Source organism: Aulonocara stuartgranti (genome assembly GCF_965226115.1).
Source record: "Aulonocara stuartgranti genome assembly, chromosome: 12".
Classification (NCBI taxonomy): domain Eukaryota; kingdom Metazoa; phylum Chordata; class Actinopteri; order Cichliformes; family Cichlidae; genus Aulonocara; species Aulonocara stuartgranti.
In genome coordinates this window covers 12,494,431-12,522,315 of record NC_138948.1, presented here as the reverse complement: position 1 = coordinate 12,522,315, position 27,885 = coordinate 12,494,431, and the positions used below count along the sequence as shown (strand labels likewise).

The window sequence follows — 27,885 nt, the reverse complement described above, 5'->3', positions numbered from 1 at the left end:
AGGTCAAACCCACAACTTCCCTGAATGACAGATAAAAATAGCAATGGCAGTTTTATTTCAGGCACTTCAAAGTTGTTTATTTCTTCCCTACTGATACAAAATAGATTCAGAAAACAGTGCAGCAGGGAAACAGCATCATTCCTCAGCCTCAGAAAAGAAATTTGAGGATGGCTGAAGATACCAGCAGAACGATGGCACTGGGACCAGTTGGAATAGCGCTGTTACACAGGTCCCTTTCACAGCAAGTGACAGGCCCACCACAGTATTTACTGGGCAGGCAGCCCTTAGTTACATTAAGAGCTGTAAGACATGAGGGGAAAATTCTCAAAAAGAACTTTACAAAACATGATGTGACAAAGAGCCAGCAGACATTCAGCATTTGTGTTTATTTTTAGATAGAGCTTCTGATATGAGATAACAACTCACCGTTTAATCTAAAAGTGACACAATGGTCGAAGCCAACAGGACAAGTTATGGTGTCTATGCAGGATTTAGGATCTGAATTGATGCATGCGTAGCATCTTAATCCACATGCTATAGAAACAAAAAGAACACAATTTTACACACATTAGAAATTATTGAGAGTTGTTTATGCCCTTTGAGAGAGTTGCCAGAAATTGGGTCATATATAACAAGTGAAATCTTAAGAAGTCTTCTCAGTCTGGAAGATATTTCCTCTACTGACCACAAAATAATTAAATATGTTTGTATTTTTTTAAGCCTGTTTTCTTAACCAGGAAATGACTCTTTTAAAGTCTGATGTATTCCACATATCTTTAAAACCACAAACGCTTATTTTTAAAATTAAAGTCTCAATGATTAAATAAAAAATATATAAAGTGTTCATTTCTGTTTCATCACAGGCTGTTTATGTAACTCAGTATTGAATTGCTAAACTATTTAACTTTTTACCTTTAAACATCAATACATTTTTTTCTTACCTGCAGACAGAGTCACACACAGGATCAGAGCTCCATAAAGCTGCATCATGAACTCAAATTGCTGATCAGTCTCGTGAGAGAAAATGCTGCTGCTAATCTTTTCTTTCTCAGCTCAACTTTCTCGTTTGCTTTCAGAACCTGAGCTTTTGTATCTCTTCAAAGAGCCTCCTACCAAGTGATCCATATAACCACGCCCCCTGAAGTGACAATATGGTCAGTTATTATAAGTCATAGCCAAAGGACAGAAGAGTTTCTCATATAATTTAATAACAATAAATAATAACTTAAATTTATATAGCGCTTTTCAAGGGAATCTAAAATTGTTTTACATTTAAAAACTGATTCATGGAAGCTTTAAAACTGGACAGTAGCATAAGTGTGAAGTTTATGCATTCTCCACAAGAACCAATTTTTGATTCCTATACTTCAAGTGCTGAGCCTTTCTTTCTTAGCTCAAGTTCCTATTCTTCTTTCAGAACCTGAGCATTTGCATCTCTTCAAAAAGCCTCCTAGCAAGTGCCCAAATAACCACACCCTGTTAAATGTCAGCACTGTCAGACTATCCATGTCTTCTAAAAAGGAAGACAAGAACTAAGGTTATGCATTAGATTCTTGCCAAATAAACTATATCATATTAAGTAAAAAAAAGATGTGTGCAAATAAATTGATAACAAAACTTTAGATGAGAAGTTACATTGTATTCATAATAAGACATTTTTTTTATCATGCTTCTTTCTGAAAGTCTGTTTAACTGGAGTATAACATTGCCTCAAATATAATTTTATCAGATTTTTTATGGTCCTTTATATTTCATAAGGTCAATAAGTTATTCAATAAAGAAGATCTGTAATGACACATCTGTGCTTCCTGGTTGTTTGGTAGCTTATCTATGCTTTACATTACTTCCCCTTTCCCATGATGTCAAGCTCATTGCTGACATCACTGGTCTAGTTTAATCATCTTTCTGCCTGCCTTTGGCCAATTAGCCTTCACTCTGGCTATTTTAAACTGCTAATCTGTCATTCTTCCTTGCACACACCTTTATGCAACCTATATCTCAAAACACATGTTGAGGTTTACTTCTTCTTGACCTCACCGATCCTTTTGATATCCCAGCTGGAGAAAAAGGGTCAAATGAGGCTGGAGTATTTTTCATCAAAGCTTTATTACCAGTTGGCATTGGGAGATCACACTACATGCAGCCACAGCAAGCACCAAGTGGATCTGAGGATCGTTCCTCATACACATACCTATAAAGAGTAAGTGGGGGGGCTGCCCTGTGTCACCCCTCTTCAGTACTTTTGCGCTAATTCCATTGTTCAGTCTGGGGGGGGGGGGGGGGGGGGGGTTGCCCTCCCCTAGACAAGTACAGTTGTGGTCAAAAGTTTACATACACTTGTAAAGAACATAATATAATGGCTCTATTGAGTATCCCATTATTTCTGCAACTCTGATTTTTCTCTGATAGAGTGAATGGAACAGATACCTCTTTGTCACAAAAAACATTCATTCATTCACTTCCATAAAAAAAAAGAAAAAAAAAACATTCATCACGTTTGGTTCTTTGATAACTTTATCATGGGTTAACAGAAAAAAGGGATCACATTTGCTGAGTCAAAAATATACATACAGCAGTGCTAATATTTGGTTACATGTCCCTTAGCCATTTTCATGTCAATTAAGCGCTTTTGGTAGCCATCCACAAGCTTCTGGCAAGTTTCTGTTTGAATCTTTGACCACTCCTCTTGACAGAATTGTTGCAGTTCAGTTAAATTTGATGGCTTTCTGACATGGACTTGTTTCTTCAGCATTGTCTACATGAACTCTGATGGACGTGTCTTTTAATCTTGTCAAAAAGACTGCGGTACCAGATCGCCTTTGAAAAATACATTCTCACGAGACAAAGTAAAAGCAGAGCCCTCACAGCTGGTAGTACAAAACACAGTGACAACTTGTGTATTAGATACCCTCACTCCAAAAGCATATATCTATATATATGGAATCTCCAAGAATGTCATCCTAAAATGGCATTCAGTGGGTTGTTACAGTAAAAAAAAAAATTTTTTTAAAAAGCAGTAAAATTTTCATCTGAAAATGTTGAATTTTAGTAAAAACAATGCTTTGTAGCTTGATACTGTCATTACAGGCAAAGTGGACGTTTAAAAGTCTTTTGTATGAAGCATTTGAAATGCAATACATCTCCTTATCAGCTGGAAATATTAAAGCCAGAACTTACAACACAATACTGTATGGACTTTATTTATAGTGTGTCAGTAAAGGCCGACATGCACTTCTGGCCCCTGTGTTGAATGAGCCCATGTTGGGTTTGTGAATTTGACACCTTAAGGTTTTGAAAGTGGGGATACATGCTCCTGGTGAGCATAAGATGTCTGATAACAGCTTGGCATCTCAGTTATAAATGGAATTCAAAATGTTTTTGGAAGTATGACTAATGTATAATCTGACTTCTAAGGTATGCACAACAAGGCCTAGGAGACAAGGGGGTAGTTTACTTCGTGCTATAAAAACACAAACCTTAATTTTTTAATCTTCCAACTTTATCTTTCTGTTCTGGTTTTAGAGTCTCTGTTTATTAAGTCGTACTTTGGGAATCACCCTGTTGTGAGACAAGGGTACGCTGGGAGAGAATATGGCATTATACAGAGATCTAAGAAATACACCTGTTATTGGTTTTTAAAAAGAGTTAGCTGTGGTGAAGGTTTAATTTATAATTTTCTCAGAAATGTGCTCAAAGTAAAGTCAAAGTAGTAAACTAGCTGAATATTGTGCAATAACAACATAATATTAGCAGGTGAGACTACAAACTTAGTCTGGTGGTTGCGCATGATAAAAAACAAAACAAACAAAAAACCTATAAACTAATCCCTTGTTTAGAGGTGATTGTCAGTTTGCTGGTTTTTTAGAGACACTGAGAGTGAGAGAGGTCATGTTCTACATTACTTTAAAAGTGATTTTCAGAGCTGTTGATGTATGAAACAGTGTCCATAGAGACATGGATCAACTCTGTTTATGGCATTGAGTGTTAAATTGTGACAGTTTCAATAAAGCCTGAAAAATTCTTGCATTTATACTGGGGAGCAAAGAAAAGTTAGACGTTAGTTGTACTATTGAAAATCAGTTTCATAAAAAAATCAATTAAACAGATATGAAGAAGAATGTGTTTGTAAAACTAGCGGTAAAGTATGGGAGCTATAAGGCAGACTGTTTCTGCTATTAAAACAGTTTGTGTTGTAAATCCTGAATGATTCTTGGTCACAACATTTTACTCCGCACACATTTGGAAAATCGCATAGTTCGACAATAAATATCCCAGTAAAGACGCTTTATTTCTTAAGAAATATGCAGAGGGAGTGATCTTTATCAAAAGTAGAAGTTATATCTGTAGCTAAACCGTTGTACACAAGAACTTTAAAAATCTATAGTGTGTGAGGTTGTGTAAGTAAAGGGTGGCTTGCCCTTCTCGCCCGCGTGTGACAAACCATCTGTTGGATCATGGATTTGACACCTCAGCATTGTGAAAGTGGGGAAACATACTCCTGGCTGAGCATAAGATTTCTGCTTACAACTTAGAATCTCAGTTCTAAATGAAATTAAAAATGTTTTTTGTAAGTATGGCTAATGTATACTTTGACTTTTAAGGCATTCACACACACACACAAGAACAACATCAACACAGAAAAGAAGAACAGGGGGTAGTTTGGGTAGTTTACTACGCAACATAAAAACAAACAAACAAAAAACGCAATCATTAATCTTCCAACCGTACATTTCTGTTCTGAATTTAGAGACCTTGTTTGTTTACTGAGCCGTACTTTGGGAGTCATACTGTTGTGATACTGGGAAGAAAAGGGTAAGGTGTGAGAGACTAAACCATTACACACAATATTTCAAAAATCTAAAGAGAATGTGAGACTGCTAGCTGTATTGTCCAGCAATAAACTTATCTACAATGTGTTAGTAAAGAGCAACTTGTACTTCTGTCCCATTAAACAATGGTTTAACAAATTTCACTGCACACTATAAAAGGAATCTGGATTTAAATAGAACATAGTAGTGTTGGATTAAGTGTAGGAAACACTAGTGTAAGGTGTCTATGGAACAAATCTCCTTCAACATTCATAATGACCAAAGTGAGGACTACAAGCGTTTCTCTCAGTCAGCTGATTGTGTTTAGGGTAAAAGCATCTATATACACTGAGATTGCTCCACATTTTAGTGAGTTAACTCTGGATGTCTGTGGGTTTTGTCAACTTGGGGTGAACAAAAGCAGAAAAATGATAAAAGATTCAGACATTAAAAGTCTGGTTTGTTTCATGAATACAATGAAACATTTTACAATCCACACAGCAAAGTAGTATACATGACAATGGATACTACAACATAACACGGACAGTGAGAAGTAAAACTGATAGTCTTACCAGCTGTTATATTCTTTAAACTTAAAATAAACCTTTGAAATTAGAGTTTAGTGTTATAAGTCATCTATTTAAAAAATAAAAAATGAGTCAACACTTGTTTCTCTCAGCAGCATTACTGAAGTGAGACTTTAACGATGCTTCATATCACAGTCTTTATGATGAAAAAACATGTTCTCTCATTAGCAGATGTAGCAGAATACATTTATTGCAGTGTATGAGCTACACTTCTTTGGAAATGCATTATAAAAAAAAGCTCCTGCCTTGACATTCCTTCGACGCACGCACACACACACATACACATACCTGGTGATTTTCCCGTGTGATTTTCGTTTGGTCCACGGCTGCTGTCAAGTCCCAGTTCCATGATTGTTTTGTTGTATATCAGAACACTGTCAAAGACAACGCTACATTCAGTGTTTTCTATTGTTTTTTATTCCTTGTTTATCCTCCTGACTATAAATACAATTGTATTAATATTGAGCCAACAGTGTGCATCCTTGCTTTTTTGTTCTTACTTTTTTTGACAATATTTGCTGTTTGTGTGACACACTACTAAAAATATAAAAAGCATACAGTACTGTACTTGTTTGAGACATAACATTTTAACAACAAAAGTATAGACACTAGGCTATGAATGAGATAAGAAATAAATATGAAAATTAAAAAGGGTAAATTTAACTAGGAAGGAATAAAATAAAATATAAAAATTAAAGTTAAAAATGAAATAACTACAACACAAGTTAGAATGAAGGGTAAATTTAACTTAATTTAACCTTTTTTTGTTCTCGTGATTCATACAAGAGCCTGCAGACATTAAATTAAGGCTTTCAAGTGAAGCTCAAGACCTTCAAGACATTCTGATGCTCCTTATGAGCTAATCGCTGGAATAACTGAAACTGATGCTGTTAACTTTTCTGAAGCTAACTTGTGTCTTTACCTGTTTCGAGTTGCAGAAATAACAGAATATCCTCCAGAGGAAACCAAGAAAAGAAGCATGTACCAGAAGGAAGTTATGTAGCTGAAGGGAAGCGTACATAGCCCACAAAGGGTCCTTTTTGTACATATGTGTTTGTACATGCCCAGTGCAAGAAAGGGAAGATGTTCATTTTTGTATGACTTTATCTTTTTTTTTTCTTCACTTTTACAAATATGACGTGTCCTATAAAATGTTAAGCCACCTAAAAGTCCACAGCATTTTTTTTAAATATAGAAAATATTGTCACCACAATAAGTTACTCAAACACATAACAAGCATCCTGGGAAGGGTCATTCACCATCCTATGGTGAAGTGTATCAGTCAATAGAAGTCGACAAAAAAGGATGGTTGGGGTTTCGAAGTATGACACAAGCACAAAGGGAGGAACCGATTACGAGGACAAGAGCTAGAGACATTGTGACACTGTGGTAACAGAAGGGAATGGGGACACAGGAAGTCGTTTCATACCTCAGTCATCGAGTGTATCATCAAAAAGCACGTCAAGCACGCTGCCAACTCCAAAGTGGTTAAAATCACTTCCTTTGCCTTTCTTTTTTCTTTTTTCACAAACCTTTGCTTTCTCTCATCAAAAATGTACAATAAAAAAACAAAAAGATCCAGCTTTGCTTTTATACTGACTTGGCTTTCAGCGGCTTAAAGGGACACTCTTTTTCTGTCTTTGGTTTGCTGGAACCATTTTTCATTAATGAACAAAGATGCAAATGCTTAACGATGGCAAGGGAAGAGAACAAGAAGGAACATAATCAGTTATTAAACAAAATCTCACAGCTAATTCAGAAAATTAGCAAAAACTAAGGTGCAGCTGTGGCATCTCCAAATTTTAAAAAAATAAAAGAAAGGAAAAAAAAAAAAGAAAAGAAATAACAGAATATATTTCTGTTTTCCAATAAAAATATGGTCTTTATGTGTCTATAAGAGTATTTTTCTACTAAGTTCTGGTGGATGAAAAGTCCAAAACAAAGTAATTGCGTTGATCTCACAAGAAGCCAACCTACCAATGAGAAAAGGGAAAACTGTAAAGCACTTGTTTAAACTGATTACAACCACCAAAGCCTCATGTTAGTTATACACACAAAAAACCCATTAAAAAAAACACATTATGGAACTTGATCTTTTAAACGACTGAACTGGAGGAAGAACTTTAAATATGTGTAGGCAGGTGTGTAACTGCTGTCTTTTTCTTTTAATAAAACTAGTGATATAAAATGACCATTTTATGGGACAGACAGTCTATGATCTTTTAAAATACAGAAGGCTTGGCTGGATCCTGTTTATCCCTGCAGTGAAATCCAGAGTGCTGAGAACCAAGCCGACATTGATTTCCTCATCCAGACTGAGCCTGAGGAGTTTCAAATAAAACAACCGTCTGCCTGCCCGGGGAAACCTAAACCTAATTCTGCAGAATGAAATACACCAAACTCACAAACAGATACAGCTTTGTAAACACATACATAAGCTCAGCGCTTCAGCACGTTTTAGTAATATATTGGTATATATTGCCCTCTAGTGTCTTCCCAGCATATTACCTTGCATTCGTAATGCTGTGCAGGAGTCTCTCGGTTTGCTCTGAGAGGTCGGAGGGCACCAGGATTTCGACAGGATTGATTTTAAGGACACGGCATTCCAGCTCAGAGCGAGAGGGACCGTCAGGAAAACAGTCCAGAAGCACGTCGCCGGTGCTGGGCTGAACTGCCTGCAGACACAAACACATGCTGTGAATCAGATGATGTCAAAGATGTGCAGCTACAGCTCCAAGTTGACAGTTATACACTGTATAAACTGAAAAATGGCAAAGCATGTTCAAATTTTATTAAAGTAACTTTTTGTCTTAAGTGAGCTATTAATCAAGATTTAATTTCTTTACAATTTCTTCTTCACCACACGTGAGTGTGTGGTGTTATTACACTATCAGCATGCAAAGAAACTGAACAGTGAACATTAAATTATTTTAAAATAATACACAACAGTCCCCTAATGTGTGTTGAACAAAAAGCCAAGGGGTAACTCTACTTTTAAATTAAATTTTTGATTTTCATCTCTTATACACAGAATACCTGAAGAACAATCAGCCAATCAGGTGGGATTTATGGATTGACTTATGAAACTCACCACAAGGCCTACAGTGAGCTGCTTCTTCAGTTTGTCCCAATTCTCACTAATACAAAGCAGGAAACTGTCGGGAGGGTCCGACACAACATCATCACAGCCCCCCTCCTCCACATCCCCGAGTCTGCAGACCGGATTTACATCTTTTAAAAAAACTGTCAAGGAAACTGTTTCAAACAAAGAGTGACAATAAAAAGTTGTTTGAGAACACATGCACACATTCATCATCTATAAGGATACCCTCTCCCACCAAAGTGGACTTGGTGTACAGGGCGCTGAGCTGACGAGTGAACAGAGTATTTCTGTTGGCCCCTGACGCTTTGATCGCAGATGTTTCTGTCTGTTTAACTACTCCGACCTATAAATTAAAACATTAAAAAAGCCAGCAGAGCATGAGCCTAAACTGCTTGCAATTAGTAAACAGTAATCATATAAAGTCAAAGATAAAGCAGAAACCTTGTGTCCGTGAGACACCAGCCGTCTGACATGAACAAACAGGCGGTGTGTGGGGATGCTGCACGTCATGAAGTTATGATCCAGATGACAGACGATGTTCAGCTCCTTTGCAGCAATCTGTTCACAAACAAAACGTCCTTCAGCGATCAGTGAAACACAAATCAGGTGCTGAGAGCCACTGTGTTGAAAGAAGAGAATCATCTAAAACATATGTCTTTTATATTTTATACAGTTTAAATTTAAACTCCCTCTAAATGCATCACTAACACATCTGCTTTTTAGTTCTCACCTCTGCATCCTCTCCAAAGAACCTGTACTTGTAACCACACTCCACAGCCAACAAAGCATCCTTATGCTGCTGTTTCAGCTGGATCACCTGCTGCTCAAGGGGGGTGAAAATGCTCTTTGAACGCCTGGAGGAGGTGCTACAGTCCAATGGAGGACCCAGCTCTGCACACTTTCCTCCTCCTGTCTTGGCAAACTGAGAGAAGTGAACTCCCTGCAGGAATAAAAATACATCAAATCTGTTACGATGTAAAAAGTCACACTTGCTTTTTCAGTGTTATCAGGTACTTTACTTTTTGCACACCTGTTTTGCAGCAGCCAACCCCAGATCTGCCTTTTCTTTATTATCCTCCTCTTCACCTCCATGCTCACTTTCTGCATGCTGCAGTCTGTGTGTAGTTTCAGGTTGACCTGTAGCACAACGAGGAGACCAATCACTGCTTTCCTGACCTGCATCAGCCGTCTCTGTTTCTCCCCGGGTGACGCTGCTGACGACACTGGGCTCAGCCCCGCAGGTGAAGCCTTTCAGCTTCTCCAATGTGGAGGAGCACAGGCTGCCTGCTTTTCGGCTCAGCGTCAGCTTTGTGTCTGAAGAGAGAAGACAAGTACTACAGTCACATCAACAACAACTTCACTTTTTACCCCTCAGCTGTAAGAGGCTGGATTTGTGGATGGATTTGTGAATGCAATAACACGAGTATGAGGCGAGGTAGGATTCTGATATTCATAGCACACGTGCTTCTACTAAAAATGTTGGACAAGTTCAAATCTCGGTTACCTCAATCTTTCTGAAAATATTGTGAATGCAGTAACTTAAGAAGGAAGTCACCAAGGATTTTTAAAATTTTACCGTAAGTGCATCTACTAGTGCATCGAGGGGTAGCACTGGAGGCCAAATAAATGCGTTGTGGGCAGAGTTATCTCATCGCAATCTATACCAGTGCACATGTTGTTTGGAGAACTGTGATGCTGCTGGGCACTGGACAGATATAAGTGACTTTATTGAGGGTTTAGAAGATCATGGCATATTTTTCTGTCTGAAGTCAACACTCACCTTTAATGCCCTGACAGGACGCAGGCTCACACTCCACATCCTCCGCCTGTTGGTCCTTTGGAGAAGGCTTAACTCGTTTTCTTGGCAATTCCAATTCATCATCAGATGAAAGCTTCTGCTGGAGGACAAAAATGAACTGCACTTCAGTAATTAGCATTGAGTGAAGCATGTCTGATATGTGCGTGTGAAGCTCAACTCACGTTGCCTCTTGAAAGTTGCTGCTCTGCAGGATTTGGGTTAATCCCGCGCTGCTTGTTGGAGGCAAAGCTGCTGCTGCTGCTCAGTCCTCCGAAGTACCTGCTGATGGAGGTCTGAGTGGTGCAGGACTTTTTCAGAGACTTTGGCATGCTTTAATGTTCGCTTACATTTGATCCATAATAACAAGTCGCATAAAAATGAATTTGCTTGTACAATAAAGTGCAGAGCTTTGACAGCCGGTGTCCAGCTTTTCAAAATATAGCAGCGCATACGATGAGGTCACAGACGCGTAAATGACGCGCGCCTTCTTCTTCCTCTTTGGTTAGCAGAGGTTGGCGGCTCCAGGAGCGTTGCTGCCTCCTCCTGGTTTCGCCAAATATTCTACTCAATGCATTCTGCTCTGTGAAATCTTACAATTATACACTCTTCATCACCGGAACTCCTTCTGTAACGTGTATTGTAGTTGATTTCAAGTTTATTTCATCCTGAAAAAGTAAAAGACTGAATTGTAAACTGTTGTTTTTGCAAAACTTGTCGTATTTTTTGAACATTTTTCATTTTTCTCATGGGCCGGATTTCAAGTAACGAACATGAACAATGACGTGTCTGTCAGCAGTGCATCGTTTGAATGATTGTATGCATGTTAAACAAACAAAAACAAAGGATTAGGAGGAGAGGAAGCAGATCTGGACGGGCTGATTTGTAAACCCAGCCTGCTCAGGTGCACCGCACTTCTACTTGGGTTATGTCTGGAAGACAGAACAGCACAGCAGAAAGCAGGCGGCACCAGGGGGCAGTCTTGTGTTTTAGAGCAGCAGATAACTGAAACAATCTGTCAAACTTCATACAAGCCCAAATGCATTTTTTTTGTCCCTCTGCAAACATTACTTTAAAAAATGCCATCATTTCCATCCGAGGTAACAGCTGTTTTGCCACCGCGTGTCAGGCACTCTATAAACTTTCAGAGGTTTTAATCGTGTTTGCATATTTTTGACTGCAAGTAAGTCATAATTATAACTTAAAAACTTGTTTAGAGCTTCTCTGTTAAAAAAAAAAAAAAAAAGAGAGAAAGACACAGATTCATAAGTAAAGCTGTGTAAAAAGATGCCTTCATTTTCTCTCTAAAAACAACAAGGAAATAGCTCCTTTAAAGTCTGGTATTCTAGTAGTCTAGTAATTGTCGAATAGAATACTTATTTAGCTTATAGGATTTAAACTAATAAATAAAATTCTAAACAAGGAAACCAGAACACTTCAACTTGTGAACATCAGCCCATCTTAACCTGCCTGTTGATTGACCAGTGCTAAATTCCTTTTAAAATACATAAAGAATTATTAACAAAAAAAAAACTCCCAATAAAGAAATAAGAAACACATGCACACACAAACAAACACAAATACACACGTTGAAATATATTTTCTGTTTGGATTTTTATTTGCTTTAGGAAAAGTGAATATTCCAGAAATAAAATATTTGAACAGGACAGACCCTGATTAAATTGGAATGACATATCAAAATGTCAGTGACAATTTTATGTCACATCATTGCACCGTTCATAGAGTCAGAAAAAAGTGCAGCATGGAAGCAAAAACATTACATTTAAGCAATGCAGTTTCTGGATAAGTCACACCCAGAACCCAGCCGATGAAAGTAGCATTGATAGTTTTATTTCATATTAAGCACTTCAAAGTTGTTTATTTCTTCCCTGCTGGTACAAAATGTGCAGTTTGGAAACAACATCATTCCTCAGTCTCAGAAAAGAAATTTGAGGATGGCTGAAGATACCAGCAGCAGGATGGCACTGGGACCAGTTGGAATAGTGCTGTTACACAGCTCCGCTTCACAGCAAGACATAGGCCAAACACATGTTCCACTGTTTTGGCAGTGAAGCTACGTTAAAATGTGTAAGACATGAGAAGAAAACGCTCAGAAAACGTCGCAAAACATGATGTGACTAAGAGCCAGCAGACATTCAGCATTTATGTTATTTTATAACATAGTTATTTTTACAATAAAATAGAATTTTATTGTATTAAAAAATATGTTTAATATCAGTATAAGTTCTCATATACAAAAAAACTGCCTAGAGTTGAATGTGAAGGCTCTGATCTGAGTCTCATTAACTCATTAACTTATGTAAGGGAACTACTCTTTTGTGTTGCTGCTGATAGACTCACAGTAGTTTATGTTAGCTAACTAGTGACAGAAGAGATAGCTCAGTGGAGAGGAAAAAAAAGGGGGGGGGCTTAAAAGCAGTCTAAAGGGGGCACATTTGTATAGCTCCTGGCTGCAACAATAAGTTTGTAACAGCTCTATTTAATGTGTACTATTTAAAAATATACCAGAGATAACATAAATACAGCAAAAAATCTGAACCTTCAATGTTTAGGAAGTCAGGACTTCCTTGTGTTAAGTTCCTCTTAAAGTATAAAAAAGAAGTACTCTGTAAATTAGCATAAAGTTTTTATTTATTTTTTTTAAACCAGCTGGTTACCTTACAGAGCAAGCTACCTGTGCTCTTAGATCTCATTGGCTGTAGTAAAATTAAATAAACAAAAAGATTTTGGGATATTCCCAAACTCAGTTCAGAGTATTCAAAAATATGCAAACATATTTTCTGTATTTTTATTTGCTTTAGGAAAACATTACATTAAGGCAATACAGTATTTTGATAGGTCAAACCCACAACTTCCCTGAATGACAGATGAAAATAGCAATGACAGTTTTATTTCAGGCACTTCAAAGTTTTCTTCCCTACTGATACAAAATAGAGTCAGAAAACAGTGCAGCAGAGAAACAGCATCATTCCTCAGCCTCAGAAAAAAAATTTGAGGATGGCTGAAGATACCAGCAGAACGATGGCACTGGGACCAGTTGGAATAGCGCTGTTACACAGGTCCCCTTCACAGCAAGTGAAAAGCCCAACACATAATGCTTTGGGCAGGCAGCCCTTTGTAACTACATTAAGACCTGTAAGACATGAGGGGAAAATTCTCAGAAAGAACTTCACAAAACATGATGTGACCAAGAGCCAGCAGACATTCAGCATTTGTATTTATTTTTAGATAGAACTTCTGATATGAGATAACAACTCACCGTTTACTCTAAGAGTGCCACAACGGTCGAGGCCAGAAGCACAAGTTGTGGTGTCTGTGCAGGATTTAGGATCTGAATTTTCGCATGTGTAGCATCTTAAACCACATGCTATAGAAACAAAAAGAACACAATTTTACATACATTAGCAATTACTGGGAGTTTTTTTTATGCCCTTTGAGAGAGTTTCCAGAAATTGGATCATATATAAGAAGTGAAATCATGAGAAGTTTTCTCAGTCTGTAAAATATGTCCTCTACTGACCACATAATAACTAAATATGTTTGCATTTTTTTAAGCCTGTTTTCTGTGTCCCTAAATTAACCACGAAATGACTCCTTTAAAGTCTGGTGCATTGTACATATCTTTAAAACTCTAAAAACACTTATTTTTAAAGTTCAAGTTTCAATGATTAAACAACAAATATATAAAGTGTTCATTTCTGTTTTCTCACAAGCTGTTTAAAAAACTCAATGTTGAATTGTTAAACCATTTCTTTAACTAGTTACCTTTAAACATCAGTACATTTTTCTTACCTGCAGACAGAGTCACACTCAGGATCAGAGCTCCATAAAGCTGCATCATGAACTCAAATTGCTGATCAGTCTTGTGAGAGAAAAAGCTGCTGCTAATCTTTTCTTTCTCAGCTCAACTTTCGTGTTTGCTTTCAGAACCTGAGCTTTTGTATCTCTTCAAAGAGCCTCCTACCAAGTGATCCATATAACCACACCCCCTGAAGTGACAACACTGTCAGTCACTGTGAGTCATAGCCAAAGGACAGGAAAGCTTCCTCATATAATTTAATAACAATAAATAATAACTTATATCTAGATACCCCTTTTGAGAGAACTCAATATTGTTTTACATTGAAAAACTGATTCATGGAAGCTTTAAAACAGGACAGTAGCATAAGTGTGAAGTTTATGCATTCTCCACAAGAACAGATTCTCGATTCCTATACTTCCGAGTGCTGAGCCTTTCTTTCTTAGCTCAACTTCCTAATTTCTTTTCAGAACCTGAGCATTTGCATCTCTTCGAAAAGCCTCCTAGCAAGTGCCCAAATAACCACACCCTGTTAAATGTCAGCACTGTCAGACTATCAATTTATGGAAGGGAAGACAAGAACTAAGGTTATGCATCAGATTCTTGCCAAATACAAAATCATCCATCCATCCATCCATCCATCTTCATCCGCTTTATCCGAGGCCGGGTCGCGGGGGCAGCAGCCTAAGCAGAGAAGCCCAGACCTCCCTCTCCCCAGCCACCTCCTCCAGCTTATCCGGGGGAACACCCAGGCCAGCCGAGAGATATAATCTCTCCAGCGTGTCCCGGGTCTGCCCCGGGGCCTCCTCCCGGTGGGACATGCCCGGAACACCTCAGCCAGGAGGCGCCCAGGGGGCATCCTTGTCAGATGCCCGAACCACCTCAGCTGGCTCCTTTCGATGTGGAGGAGCAGCGGCTCTACTCTGAGCCACTCCCAGGTGGCCGAACTTCTCACCCTATCTCTAAGGGAGAGGCCAGCCACCCTTCGGAGGAAGCTCATTTCAGCCGCTTGTATCCGCGATCTCGTTCTTTCGGTCACTACCCACAGCTCGTGGCCATAGGTGAGGGTAGGGGCGTAGATCGACCGGTAAATTGAGAGCTTCACTTTTACACTCAGCTCCCTCTTCACCACGACGGACCGGTGCAGCGTCTGCATTACTGCGGCCGCAGCACCAATCCATCTGTCGATGTCCGGCTCCCTTCTCCCATCACTCGCGAACAAGACCCCGAGATACTTGAACTCCTCCACTTGGGGCAGGAACTCATCCACTGACCCGGAGTGGGCACTCCACCCTTTTCCGGCTGAGAACCATGGCCTCAGATTTTGATGTGCTGATCCTCATTCCCACTCCAATGAAATTTATACATCCTTTCTTTCCTGTAAAATACTTGAAGCTATTCACTAATGAACAAATACTAACACTTAAGACTTTTATGTTAACACTTCAATTTTGTTTCTCGTTTCCCTTAAATCTGCAGTTGTTAAACTCTTGATCAACTGCTTTTCAAGTATTAATCAAATCACTTTTATTGTCACATCACATGTGCAGGTACATTGGTACAGCACATGTGAGTGAAATTCTTGTGTGCGAGCTTCACAAGCAACAGAGTTGTGCAAAATACAATAATGTAAACAAGCAAAATACAAGAATGGCTACATCTGAAACTAATAAATATATGTACAATATATAATAGTATATGCATTTCTGGATGTGTATACTAAATATTTTTCTACGTGTGTGTGTGTGTGTGTGTGTGTGTGTGTGTGTGTACACATATTTTACAAATTAAATTATAAAAATAAAAATTTATTTAAATAAAATAAATTATAAGGAACTGTTAAGTATTGTTAGGTACTGATACAGAGAATCAGAAAAAAATAATAATCCCTAAGGAAAATATGTCCCCTTAATTTAGAAGAATTGCATAGTGTTGGAAAATGACACCATAAATCTTATGAGAAGCTATAAGCTTCCAATAAAGCTGGAAACAAGATGCTTGAAACTTCAACTTGAATCAGATCAACTTTATATAAAAATGAAAGCTAAAAACTGTTATTTGAAGCTTCGTGTTTAGGAAATATTTAAGTGGTGACTTTCTCGTGTCGAGTTCCTCTTACTGACCTAAAATTCACCCTTTTCTCCACTCCTACTTTGATTCCTTCTTTGCTTAAGTAAAATGAAACAAACAAAAGAAATCCTGCCTTCTTCTCAATCCCAGTTCAAACTACTGAAATAAACATGCAAATATATTTTCTGTTTGCATTTTCATTTGCTTTAAGAAAAACATTGCATTCAAGCAATACATAATTTGAATTCCTCAAAGTCTGAACTTCTCTAAGTGACAGATGAAAATAGCAGTGACAGTTTTTGTTTCATTTTATACGTCTGTGAATGTTCTCAGTCATCCAGGTCATCGTAGTCAAAGGAGCTTGCAAAGAAAAGCATCTGGACTTCTTTAAGTTGCTTGAAGATGTTTCACCTCTCATCCGAGAAGCTTCTTCAGTTCTAAGGTCAAATGGTGGAGAGTCCCAGATTTAAACCTAGTGGGAGTGACCCCCCGCAGAGGGACAAAAGGACCCCCTGATGATCCTCTAATCACCTGAGCCAAGGTGTGAAACTGGGTGTGGGTCCCAATCAGCCAGAGTTTTGGGTGAGCTCATTGTGAAACCTGGCCCCACCTTATCATGCGAATTCCTGAGGTCAGATGGCCCAGGATTATAGATGGCAGAGAGTTGGTGTCGTAAACCCCCGCCTCTGTTCAAAGATGGTCGCTCACAGTGGACATAGATGGCTTCTTTCACTCCTCTTTCAAACCATCTGTCCTCTCTGTCCAAAATGTGAACATTGGCATCCTCGAAAGAGTGTCCTTTATCCTTAAGATGCAGATGGACAGCTGAGTCTTGTCCTGTGGAGGTGGCTCTTCTATGTTGTGCCATACGCTTGTGAAGTGGCTGTTTGGTCTCTCCAATGTAGAGGTCTGGGCATTCCTCGCTGCACTGTACAGCATACACCACGTTGCTAAGTCTGTGTTTTGGAGTTTTGTCTTTCGGGTGAACCAGTTTCTGTCTGAGAGTGTTGCTGGGTCTGAAATGCACCGGGATGTCATGCTTGGAGAAAACTCTCCCGAGTTTTTCTGATACACCGGCTACATACATCTCATTTCACTCCAAAGCTGTTTCTTTCATCCTTAGTTCTACAAAATAAAATCAGAAAAAAGTGCAGCATGGAAAGATCATTCCAAAAGCCTCAGAAAAGGAATTTGATGATGCCTGAGGATAACAGCACCAGGATGGCACTGGGCGCTGTTACACAGGTCGTCTTTATAGCAAGTCATAAAGAAAAGTTATAAATCAGGCCAAAACATAATGCCAATACCAAGGTAGCCCTTGGTGACTATGTTAGCACCTGCAAGACATGAGGGGAAAACTTCCAAAACGAGTGAACTACTCACTGCCAATTCTGACAGACTAACAACGGTTGGAGATGACAGGACAAGATGTGGTGTTTGTGCAGGGTTTAGGGTCCGCAACTGTGCACCTATAGCACATTAATCCGCGTGCTGTAGAATGAAGCAGAACGCAATGTCAGACAATTTCATACATTTATAATAACTAGAAATATGTTTCTTTCGTTTTCATTTTGATTTGCTTTTTTTTTATTTGTTATCCTTTTTTTCACTTTAAAATCTGGGATCAATGTAACACCCGTAAAACTAAACAGTTGTTGTTTGCTGTTCGCTTAAGCTAGTATTATAACTCATTATTGACCTGCTAACTTTGTGTTTACTTAACCTTTTAGTTTCCTTCAAGCTTTTAAGATCATCTTTAAACCCCACTACATTTCTTTATCTGTCAAGGCACGCATGACCATCATGAAATATTTTTCTTATTGACAGACAGTCACACACAGGATCAGAGCTCCATAAAGCTGCATCATGAACTCAGATTGATGATCAGTCTTGTGAAAGAAAAATCTGGTACTCCCTTTCTTTCTTAGCTCAGTTTCCTGTTTAGTTGTCAGTACCTGAGTATTTGCATCTATTCAAAAAGCTTCCTACCAAGTAACCTAACCATGACCCTGTACGTGAAATCACTGCACACACCCACTGTTTTTCATAATGAAGACATGAAGCAAGATAATGCTATAGAAGGTTACTGAATAAAATATCAGGGGCAACTTGGAAATTGCAAAGAAAAGGAAATGTGACGTCACAAGTTTTTTTCATAGTAAAATATAAATTTCATCGCTTTTTTCCACAAGCTGTGTTTAATTTACATACATTTATACAAATACAGTTTAATTTGATCAGATCAGATTTTTGTTCATTATGCTTTGGAATGAAAAGTTGTTTTTCAGTCTGTTGGGATTTTTTTTTATCAGCTAGGCTAAAGTATCTTTTTTTGTCAAGGGTGGGGGTGTTTCCAGGGCAAACTCTGGCAGTTAAGTTCTGAACTGCTGTCGCTTTTCCAGGGTTTTATTAGGCAGAATAAACAGTACATCACTGCAGGTCGTGATGAAGGCCTGAATGAGGGTTTCAGCTGCAGAGTCTTTAGGTTGTAGAAGGCAAATTTAGAGATGGATTTGATACAGTGGGGCAAAAAAGTATTTAGTCAGCCACCGATTGTGCAAGTTCCCCCACTTAAAATGATGACAGAGGTCAGTAATTTGCACCAGAGGTACACTTCAACTGTGAGAGACAGAATGTGAAAAAAAAATCCATGAATTCACATGGTAGGACTTGTAAAGAATTTATTCGTAAATTAGGGTGGAAAATAAGTATTTGGTCACCTCAAACAAGGAAAATCTCTGGCTCTCACAGACCTGTAACGTCTTCTGTAAGAAGCTTTTCTGTCCCCCACTCGTTACCTGTATGACTGGCACCTGTTTGAACTCATAATCTGTATAAAAGACACCTGTCCACAGCCTCAAAGAGTGAATAGTGAATCTACAATAGGCAAGCAGCTTGGTGTGAAAAAATCAACTGTGGGAGCAACCATCAGAAAATGGAAGACATACAAGACCACTGATAATCTCCCTCGATCTGGGGCTCCACGCAAGATCTCATCCTGTGGGGTCAAAATGATCATGAGAACGGTGAGCAAAGATCCCAGAACCACACGGGGGGACCTGGTGAATGACCTGCAGAGAGCTGGGACCAAAGTAACAAAGGTCACCATCAGTAACACACTACAACGGCAGGGAATCAAATCCCGCAGTGCCAGACGTGTGCCGCTGCTGAAGCCAGTGCATGTCCAGGCCCGTCTGAAGTTTGCCAGAGAGCACATGGATGATACAGCAGAGGATTGGGAGAATGTCATGTGGTCAGATGAAACCAAAGTAGAACTTTTTGGTATAAACTCAACTCGTCGTGTTTGGAGGAAGAAGAATACTGAGTTGCATCCCAAGAACACCATACCTACTGTGAAGCATGGGGGTGGAAACATCATGCTATGGGGCTGTTTTTCTGCCAAGGGGACAGGACGACTGATCCGTGTTAAGGACAGAATGAATGGGGCCATGTATCGTGAGATTTTGAGCCAAAACCTCCTTCCATCAGTGAGAACTTTGAAGATGAAACGCGGCTGGGTCTTCCAACATGACAATGATCCAAAACACACCGCCCGGGCAACAAAGGAGTGGCTCCGTAAGAAGCATTTGAAAGTCCTGGAGTGGCCTAGCCAGTCTCCAGACCTCAACCCCATAGAAAATCTGTGGCGGGAGTTGAAAGTCCGTGTTGCTCGGCGACAGCCCCAAAACATCACTGCTCTCGAGAAGATCTGCATGGAGGAATGGGCCAAAATACCAGCTACTGTGTGTGCAAACCTGGTAAAGACCTATAGTAAACGTTTGACCTCTGTTATTGCCAACAAAGGTTATGTTACAAAGTATTGAGTTGTATTTTTGTTATTGACCAAATACTTATTTTCCACCCTGATTTACGAATACATTCTTTACAAATCCTACCATGTGGATTCATGGATTTTTTTTTTCACATTCTGTCTCTCACAGTTGAAGTGTACCTCTGGTGCAAATTACTGACCTCTGTCATCATTTTAGGTGGGGGAACTTGCACAATCGGTGGCTGACTAAATACTTTTTTGCCCCACTGTATGTGATGAGACTGACAGGGTGGAGTCCAGGTTGAAATTAGGAGTGCCCTACATCAGTGAGGCCAGCATAGTTAGCTTGGTGGTCAAAGAAGATAAAATGGGAGAATGTTTCAAAAGCTGCTGAAAGTGCCAGAAAAATGAGGACGCTGATGTGGTCTGATTTTTAATCTTGATGAGAGAAGTTTTGGTGCTGTTCAAAAGGTTCATGAAGAGGCACGCTTTGCTGGAGTTGCGCAATGACTGCTTTTTTCCAGGATTTTAGTGATGAATGTAAGGTTTCAAATTGGGCAGAGGTTACTGTGGTCTTCAGGGTCCACACCAGGTGTTTTGAGAATGGGGAGACAGCAGCTATTTTATTTAACAGAAACTCTCTTTATATGGAGCTATTGCTCATGTCAACTATGATGGGCCACAGGGTGGTTAGGCAAGACTTGACTATGGTTTTTGGCAGATGGAAGACTTGACTTGACTTGACCTCCCTCTCCCCAGCCACCTCCTCCAGCTTGTCCGGGAGAACACCAAGGTGTTCCCAGGCCAGCTGAGAGATATAATCTCTCCAGCGTGTCCTGGGTCTGCCCCGAGGTGTCCTCCCAGTGGGACATGACTTTTCCAGGAGCTATCCTTATCAGATGCCCAAACCACCTCAACTGGTTCCTTTCGAGGTGACGGAGCAGCGGCTCTACTCTGAGCCCGTCCCGGATGGCTGAACTCCTCACCCTATGTGTAAGGGAGAGGCCAGCCACCTTTCAGAGGAAGCCCATTTCTGCTGCTTGTATCCGTGATGTCGTTCTTTCAGTCACTACTTACAGCTCATGACTCATAGCTGAGGATAGGGGCATAGATCGACTGTGGCTGCGAACCATTCCAGTGCAAGCTGGAGGCCATCAACTGATGAAGTTTTATGGTAAAAAAAAATGTATATTTTAGAAACGTAGTTTTATTTTTCTACTGCCTTGACTCCCCCACTACTCTCCCCGTTTTAGAAGGGTTTCCCTTCTGATAGAACTGCGTAACATATCGATTAAAAAATGCTTTATTTTGTGAAAAACTGAAATCTGGAAATTTAAGTTGTTTCCTATTATGTTTTTACATTTATAGATTAGAAAGATAGATAGAAGGAAGAGAAGCAAGAGGAGGAACCGTCATGGAAGGACAAGTACCTCCACGGTATGTACCTCAGCAGGTGGAGGATGTGGCTGAAATCCAAAAATCCTATCAGTGGCTGGACAAAGCTGGACTGAAAGACAGCACAGAGGCACTAATCTTGGCAGCACAGGAACAAGCTCTGAGCACAAGATCCATAGAGGCAGCGGTCTATCACGTCAGGCAAGATCACAGGTGCAGGCTGTGTAAAGATGCCCCTGAGACAATCCAGCACATAACAGCAGAGCGCAAGATGCTAGCAGGAAGGGAATACTGTACATGCAACGCCATAACCAAGTGGCCAGCATTGTATAGAGAAACATCTGTGCTGAGTATAGCTGGAAGTCCCAAGGTCAAAGTAGAGGGTGGTCCAGAATTACCTTGCTAAGATCCTGTGGGATCCTTCCTTCCAGATGCAGACGGAAAACATGGTGATAGCTAACCTGCCAGACATAGTAGTGGTTGACAAGCGGAGGAAGACGGCTGTAGTGATAGATTTAGCAACACCGAATGACAGCAACGTCAGGAAGAAGGAACATTAGAAGCTGGGCTTAGAGAAGAGCTGGAGAAGATGCGGACAGTTGTGGTAACAGTGGTTCAAGTGGTAATCGGAGCACTAGGTGCAGTGAGCTTGAAGGATAGACCAACGAGACAGGAATTTTTGAATAAAAAAAATAAATGTATTCTATGCATCAAATAAACAGAAGACCGGATGCATCATTTATAGATAAAATTTTTCTTTTTTTTCTTTTTCTTTTTTTGTGTCCCGTTTGGATCTTTAGCCATCAGAATTGTTGTCTTAAGGCCAAGAAAGATGCCAAGCGGATTTATTTTACCAAGTGGATCATCATGGCCTTGCCATATTGGTCCATTTGATTGACCTTTATTATAATTATGTATTTATTTTATTTTCAGTTGCTACAAACGGGACAGACATGACTGGGGGATAGGACAGGGAGAAAGAATGAAAGAAAGAGAGGGAGAGAAAGAAAACCAGAGGGGAGAAGAGACTGTGAGAAAGTGGGGAAGAAAGAAAAAAACAAACAAAACACCTGGATCACCTGTATGGAGAAAAAAAAACAGAAGCGAAAGCAAACAAAAAAAGAGCAACATAATAAATACAGCACCATCACGATAAACTAGCTAGCAGTAGATAACAGTAGATACTGAATATTAAACGATATTGTGCAGCACGCAAGATAGACAGCGCACAATGTGCTTAGAGGCAGCAGCCAAGAAAGGTGTAGTCCACGTCTGTGAACACCCGTGTGTACACCTGTGTGCATACCTGTGTGGATCAGCATGCTTGTATTCCAAAGGTTTCTCCATGTAACGATCTGCTAGGGAGTGTGGGGAGCCATAGCCCCGTCCCCCAGGGCATGAAGCAGGTATGGAGGAGATCCAGGCCCCCGACATCCAGAGGCCCCAGAGTACGAGGACCCGAGGAGGACCACCAAAAGGGGGGGGAACCGTGCCACCCTTCTGGGAAGAGCTGAGTAGAGCCCCAAAGAGGTCACCCAGCAGCTACGGAGCAGAGGCCAGAGGGGGTTGCAGTGGCGTGCCCGCAGGCTCTGCCGGCAGCTGTGCCAGAGGGACCGAGCTTCAGGCCCAGAGGCCTGAGGGCACCCCACCCCCCGGAAGGGGCCCAGCCGGGCCACAGGCACCAGGCCCCGCCAATCGGCCACCAGGCTACATAAATGAGCGCCCAGCCCCAGTCGACAAGGACCACCAACACACCAACGTCTGAGGGCATCAGCCACCGGCAGGGAGTGTGGTGAGGGGAGAATTTTGCTTTCTAATTATACCGTCTTCATTTTCACTTCTCACTCTGGCTTCATTGGTTCATATTTCTGCACTGAATTCATCTGCAACAACTGCAGCAACACAACAGCAAACCAACCAAATGAGAGCTGGTGCACATTCTGTACGAGCTTATTGTATTTTTCTGACTTTTGTATTCTAATGGTTTAAGTTTCAGTTTAGGTTATTTTTGGCTTTCCAATTTTGCAGTTTATTCTCTGTGAGGTTCCTCTTGTGTGTTTGTCTCACCCCTGTTTTGCCTATGTGAGTCTGTCGTGTCATCTGCTTTTTTGTCTCACTTCCCCGCGTGTAGGCGTATTGACTCTCGCGTTTCCTGTGTGTCCCTCTCTCTTACTCACTCCCTTGCCCTTTTTGTGTCTTAGTGAGAGAAATCTGAAACAGCTGCAGTTAAAACATATCAATCAAAAAATATACAAAGGTATTTTCTGGTTGCGTTTTTATTTGCTTTAGGAAAACTTAACGCTGAAGCAATACAGTATTTGAATAGGACCCTGAATTCATTTGACTAAGATCAAAATGTCAAGGACAATTTTGCTTCAAATGATGGTACACAAAATGTATTTATTCTTCAGTTGTACAAAATAAAAGCAGAAAGCAGGACAAAAACAGAAAAACAACATCATTCCACGGCCTCAGAAAAGAAATTTGAGGATGGCTGAAGATACCAACAGTAGCAAAGCACTGGGACCAGTTGGAGCAGTGCTGTTACACAGGTCCCCTTCACAGCAAGCCATAGCACCACCACAAATTGCACTGGTTTGGCAGCCTTTTGTAACCAAGTTATAACCTGCAAGACATGAGGAGAAAACTCTCAGAAACCACTTCAAAGCATGCTGTGTAGCATCACTGTGCATGCTTGGGCTTCTCAGTTATCAAGTCTGATGTGAGAAAACGACTCACCGTCTACTCTGAGAGAGAAACAACGGTTGAAGATGACGGCACAAGATTTGCTGTCTATGCAGGATTTAGGATCAGCAGCTGTACATGTGTAGCATCGTAATCCACATACTATAGAAACAAACAACACACTTTCACATGTCCTTGTAATTATTTTGGGGTTTATATTTCCATTTTATACCTCTTGATGAGAGCTGGCAGAAAATGGGAAGTGAAAAAAAATAAAACAGGAAATCCTTAAAGTTTTGCATAAAGTAAATACTAATTAAAACTTAAACAATTGTTTTTAAATGTATTAAATAATTTCTATAACAACTAAACTCTTCATATATAATTTAACAACATATATAATTTGTCTGTTTCTGTTTCCTCACAGTCTGGCCATTGAGTTTTTTAACTTTCACTTTCCTTACAGGCTTTAAGACCACCATTAACAATCGATACATTTGTTTATCTGTCAAAGCACACAGGACCAACATGAAATATTCTCTTACCTGCAGACAGAGTCACACACAGAATCAGAGCTCGATAAAGCTGCATCATGAACTCAGTTTGATAATCAGTCTTACAGGGAAAAAAGCTGTGGCTAAGCCTTTCTTTCTTAGTGAAACTTTCACTGTTTTGTTCTGACAATCTGAGAATTTGCATTTCTTCACAAAGCTTTCTAAGAAGTGACCTGAATAACAGTGGCCCCTTAAGTGACCTCACTGCCAGACTCACCATTTTTGGAAATAGAGGCGAGAACTAGGGCGTTACAGCCAATAGGACTGCTCCTGACTAAGCATCACTTATATAAAAAAAATATGTGTAAAACTTGAGTTTAAATGGTTTTATTTTCATAGTTAAAAAAAAGAAATTTCATAAGAAAAGTCTGTTTACTGAAATACAGTTTTGTTTTTCTTTGTTTTTCAATAAGCAGCTGAAAGGTGCTGATGAGACAAATCTAAAGGAAGTTTCAACATAGAACATCAGTATTGTATCACTGATCTCATGACTGCTCAGAAGGAAGAACGAGTTTGACACCTACTGGTATTTTTAGACGTCCGTTGTCTTCACTGTTGCTGTTTGGTCCGTTTTAGGAAATGATCATGGTTTGTATTAAATTCAGAAGGCAAACTCAACTTTTCCATCGATCTTATTTTTCCCGTGAGATGTAAAAAAAGATTTTTATAAAGCCTATATTTCAAAATCAGCAAAAAAAACCTGAACACAGTGGTCATTACTAACGATCACAAAACAAAGTTCGGAGATAAGACTTTCACGTTTAGATTCCAATTTTTTTCTTAAAGAAAAATGAGATTAGATTAGATTCTCTCTTATTTTACCTTGGGCTTCATTTAATGTTCTTCTCAGTTTGTCCTTTAGCGCCCTCAGGCTGTCTTTTTCTGCAACAACAAAACACATGGGCTACAGAGGAAACGATTCAAAGGAGTCTTCAGCTGGCATGGCTTCATGTCAGTGTTAGTGAACCAGCTTTGCACTTGAGTGCAAGCCTTGCGAGTCCAAGCCCATCCAAAAATGCCTCTTCAGCTGAATGCTATTCTGATGTGCTTTTATGCTACAAATACAATTAAATCTTAAAGTCTGACAATGAAAGTCTTAAACACCCACACTGCCATTAAATCAGCGCAGTTACAACAAGGCTCAATCTAATAATTCTGTTTAAAGTATATATTATGGTATCCACAGTGATAAAGATAAAGCATGATTGTGGATATTAGCCCACCACTGAAGCTCAGCAGCTAAGACTTGCATTTACCTTGCTGGTTCTGATCCTACTTTGGAGTGAAAAAGCAGCCATTCAATCAAAACATTAAAAGCAAATTGAACTGTGCTGATTCTGAACCTGTTTGCAGTTTGGTATTTCTGGCTATAGCTCATTAAGTGCACCACACATTTATGGGGCTAATATAAATACCAGTTCTGGACATGATTTAGAGGAGACTGCTTATTCTTAAATGTCTTGTGTATTCTGTCAAATAGTTTAATTGTGTTTAGTTTATTAAAAATTTTAATAAACCACATAATTAGGCACTCCTCTTCAGCTGCTCCTTAAAATCACATGGCAGCACCTCAATACATTGAGGCGTGTAAACATGGTCAAAAACACCTGCTGAAGCTCAAATCCAACATCAGAGTGTAGAAAAAAAGATTATTTAAGTGACTTTAAACACCTTGTTGAGGTCAGAGGAGAATAGCCAGACTGACTGCTTTAGGCTGATAGGAACAACAGCAAGTCGAAAAACCAACTGTTACAACTAATGTATGCAGAAGGGCATCTTTCAATGCACAAAGCAGATGGGCTACAGCAGCAGAAGAGCGCGCTGGGTCTGTCAGCTTTGCAGCATAATGTGAAGCTGACAAATCTTCCACAGCTGTGTAATGCTAACATAGACGGAAGTCTCAAAGGAATGTTTGCAGAACCTTGTTGAATTTATGTAATAGAGAATTAAGGCAATTCTGAAAGCGTGCCTAACCAAGTACTGCTCAGATATACTTACTGAAGTAGCTGGTGAATGCATCACCTCCTCAGTATCATTGTAAATGCACACTTTGCGTACTTGTAAATGTTTATAGCAGTTTATCATCTTATTTGGCCATGAAACCCTTTACCATCTGCAGGTGTGAGGTGTATGAGGAAATGAAAACTTTCCTGATAAAACCTTTTGAGATACTGAGAAATGAGCCAAGTGTCTGTGTGCAGTCATCCTCTTACATCGTGTGTTTCTCTCTTTCTTCCAAAATGAAACTGTTCAGAGCTCTGATCCTGTTTTTGACTCTGTCCTCAGGTAGGCTGTATGTTAAAATTATTATATGAATGAATTTCTTTCCATTTAGTAAAACTGTAAATGACACAAAGGTAATCGAAGGATAGCAAGACCACCTTGAAAAGCACAACTGAACCATGATTGTTAAGTGATAGAGAAAATTTGCCATTTATCAAATTTTCTCTTTCTCCTTTGTTTTTCTTGCTGAACGTTTTCTGGGAATTAAAAATAAAGTTGCTTTATTCTAAAAATGAAAGTGTGAAGTGAACATTAAAGATATAGTACTCAAGTTGTGATTAGTTATCACACAAAAGAAATGCTTTCTTCCAGATCTACTAAAAAATAAAACAAATAGAAAACCTTCATGACTGTCTTCCTGCGATAAAGAGGATAATCCAGGTTAATATTTGAGTCAGTGTTACCAATAGGTCACTTAGACCACGGCTGGCTAAACAATAAAAACACAGATCACTCCAGTCTTCCTCCTTCAGATCTGATTCAAGGCCAATTTACTTTGAGACTGCTAAGTTCCTGTGTTTACGTACCCGGTGACCTTGTGTGAATTATAGCTCCACCTATTATCTGTTCTCCCACTTCACACTTGTCTTTCCAATCTTTTTAATCAAATTTTGATTTGATCTAAACTTGACAGAAATATTGCCAAACCATGTGATACCATAACGGATGATAAATTCAACATTTATCATTTACCTATAAAATAGTAACATGATGTATTTATCCACTGAATGGACCCTTTTTACACAATACAAGCGCTGTCTAATTGGCCCACACACATACTCCATGTGATGTAACTTAAATGGTTCACTAGCTTGTGTGTCAGTCCTATGAGCTGCTGTGAAGGGAACTTGTCCCAACTGGTCCCAGTGTCGTGTTCCTGCTGGTGTCTTCAGCCATAATCACCATCTTCCTCTGAAGCTCTGGAACAACTACATCTTAATCATGTTTTACTTTGTTCTTAACCAAAAATTACAATCCAGGAATAATAAATGATTTTCTAACAATGTAAAAGG

At 39.5% G+C, this 27,885-nt stretch overlaps 2 protein-coding genes across 5 annotated transcripts; both read right to left on the bottom strand.

Moving 5' to 3' along the window:
* Nucleotides 1-30: 30 nt before the first annotated feature.
* Nucleotides 31-10,785, bottom strand: LOC309718752 (DNA mismatch repair protein Msh3-like). Of its 4 annotated transcripts, none has more exons than XM_082554284.1 (12): nt 10,479-10,785; nt 10,279-10,396; nt 9,778-9,812; nt 9,529-9,612; nt 9,229-9,438; nt 8,940-9,056; nt 8,724-8,841; nt 8,487-8,626; nt 7,904-8,070; nt 5,684-5,769; nt 427-534; nt 31-300 (listed from the first exon to the last, which is right to left on the bottom strand). In XM_082554284.1, exons 1-12 carry the CDS (start codon nt 10,623-10,625, stop codon nt 149-151), a joined length of 1,482 nt encoding a protein of 493 aa, XP_082410410.1. In that variant the 5' UTR covers nt 10,626-10,785; the 3' UTR covers nt 31-148. The 4 variants fall into 4 exon arrangements, with proteins under 4 accessions (XP_082410410.1, XP_082410411.1, XP_082410413.1 ...); XM_082554285.1 differs by having other exon boundaries at nt 10,279-10,393; XM_082554287.1 differs by lacking the exons at nt 31-300; nt 427-534; nt 5,684-5,769 and adding an exon at nt 5,778-7,368 and having other exon boundaries at nt 10,479-10,784.
* A 2,042-nt stretch (nt 10,786-12,827) lies between these two features.
* Nucleotides 12,828-14,239, bottom strand: LOC309718755 (lymphocyte antigen 6G-like). The gene is made up of 3 exons (XM_082554290.1): nt 14,107-14,239; nt 13,574-13,681; nt 12,828-13,447 (listed from the first exon to the last, which is right to left on the bottom strand). Exons 1-3 carry the CDS (start codon nt 14,153-14,155, stop codon nt 13,293-13,295), a joined length of 312 nt encoding a protein of 103 aa, XP_082410416.1. The 5' UTR covers nt 14,156-14,239; the 3' UTR covers nt 12,828-13,292.
* Nucleotides 14,240-27,885: the final 13,646 nt, after the last annotated feature.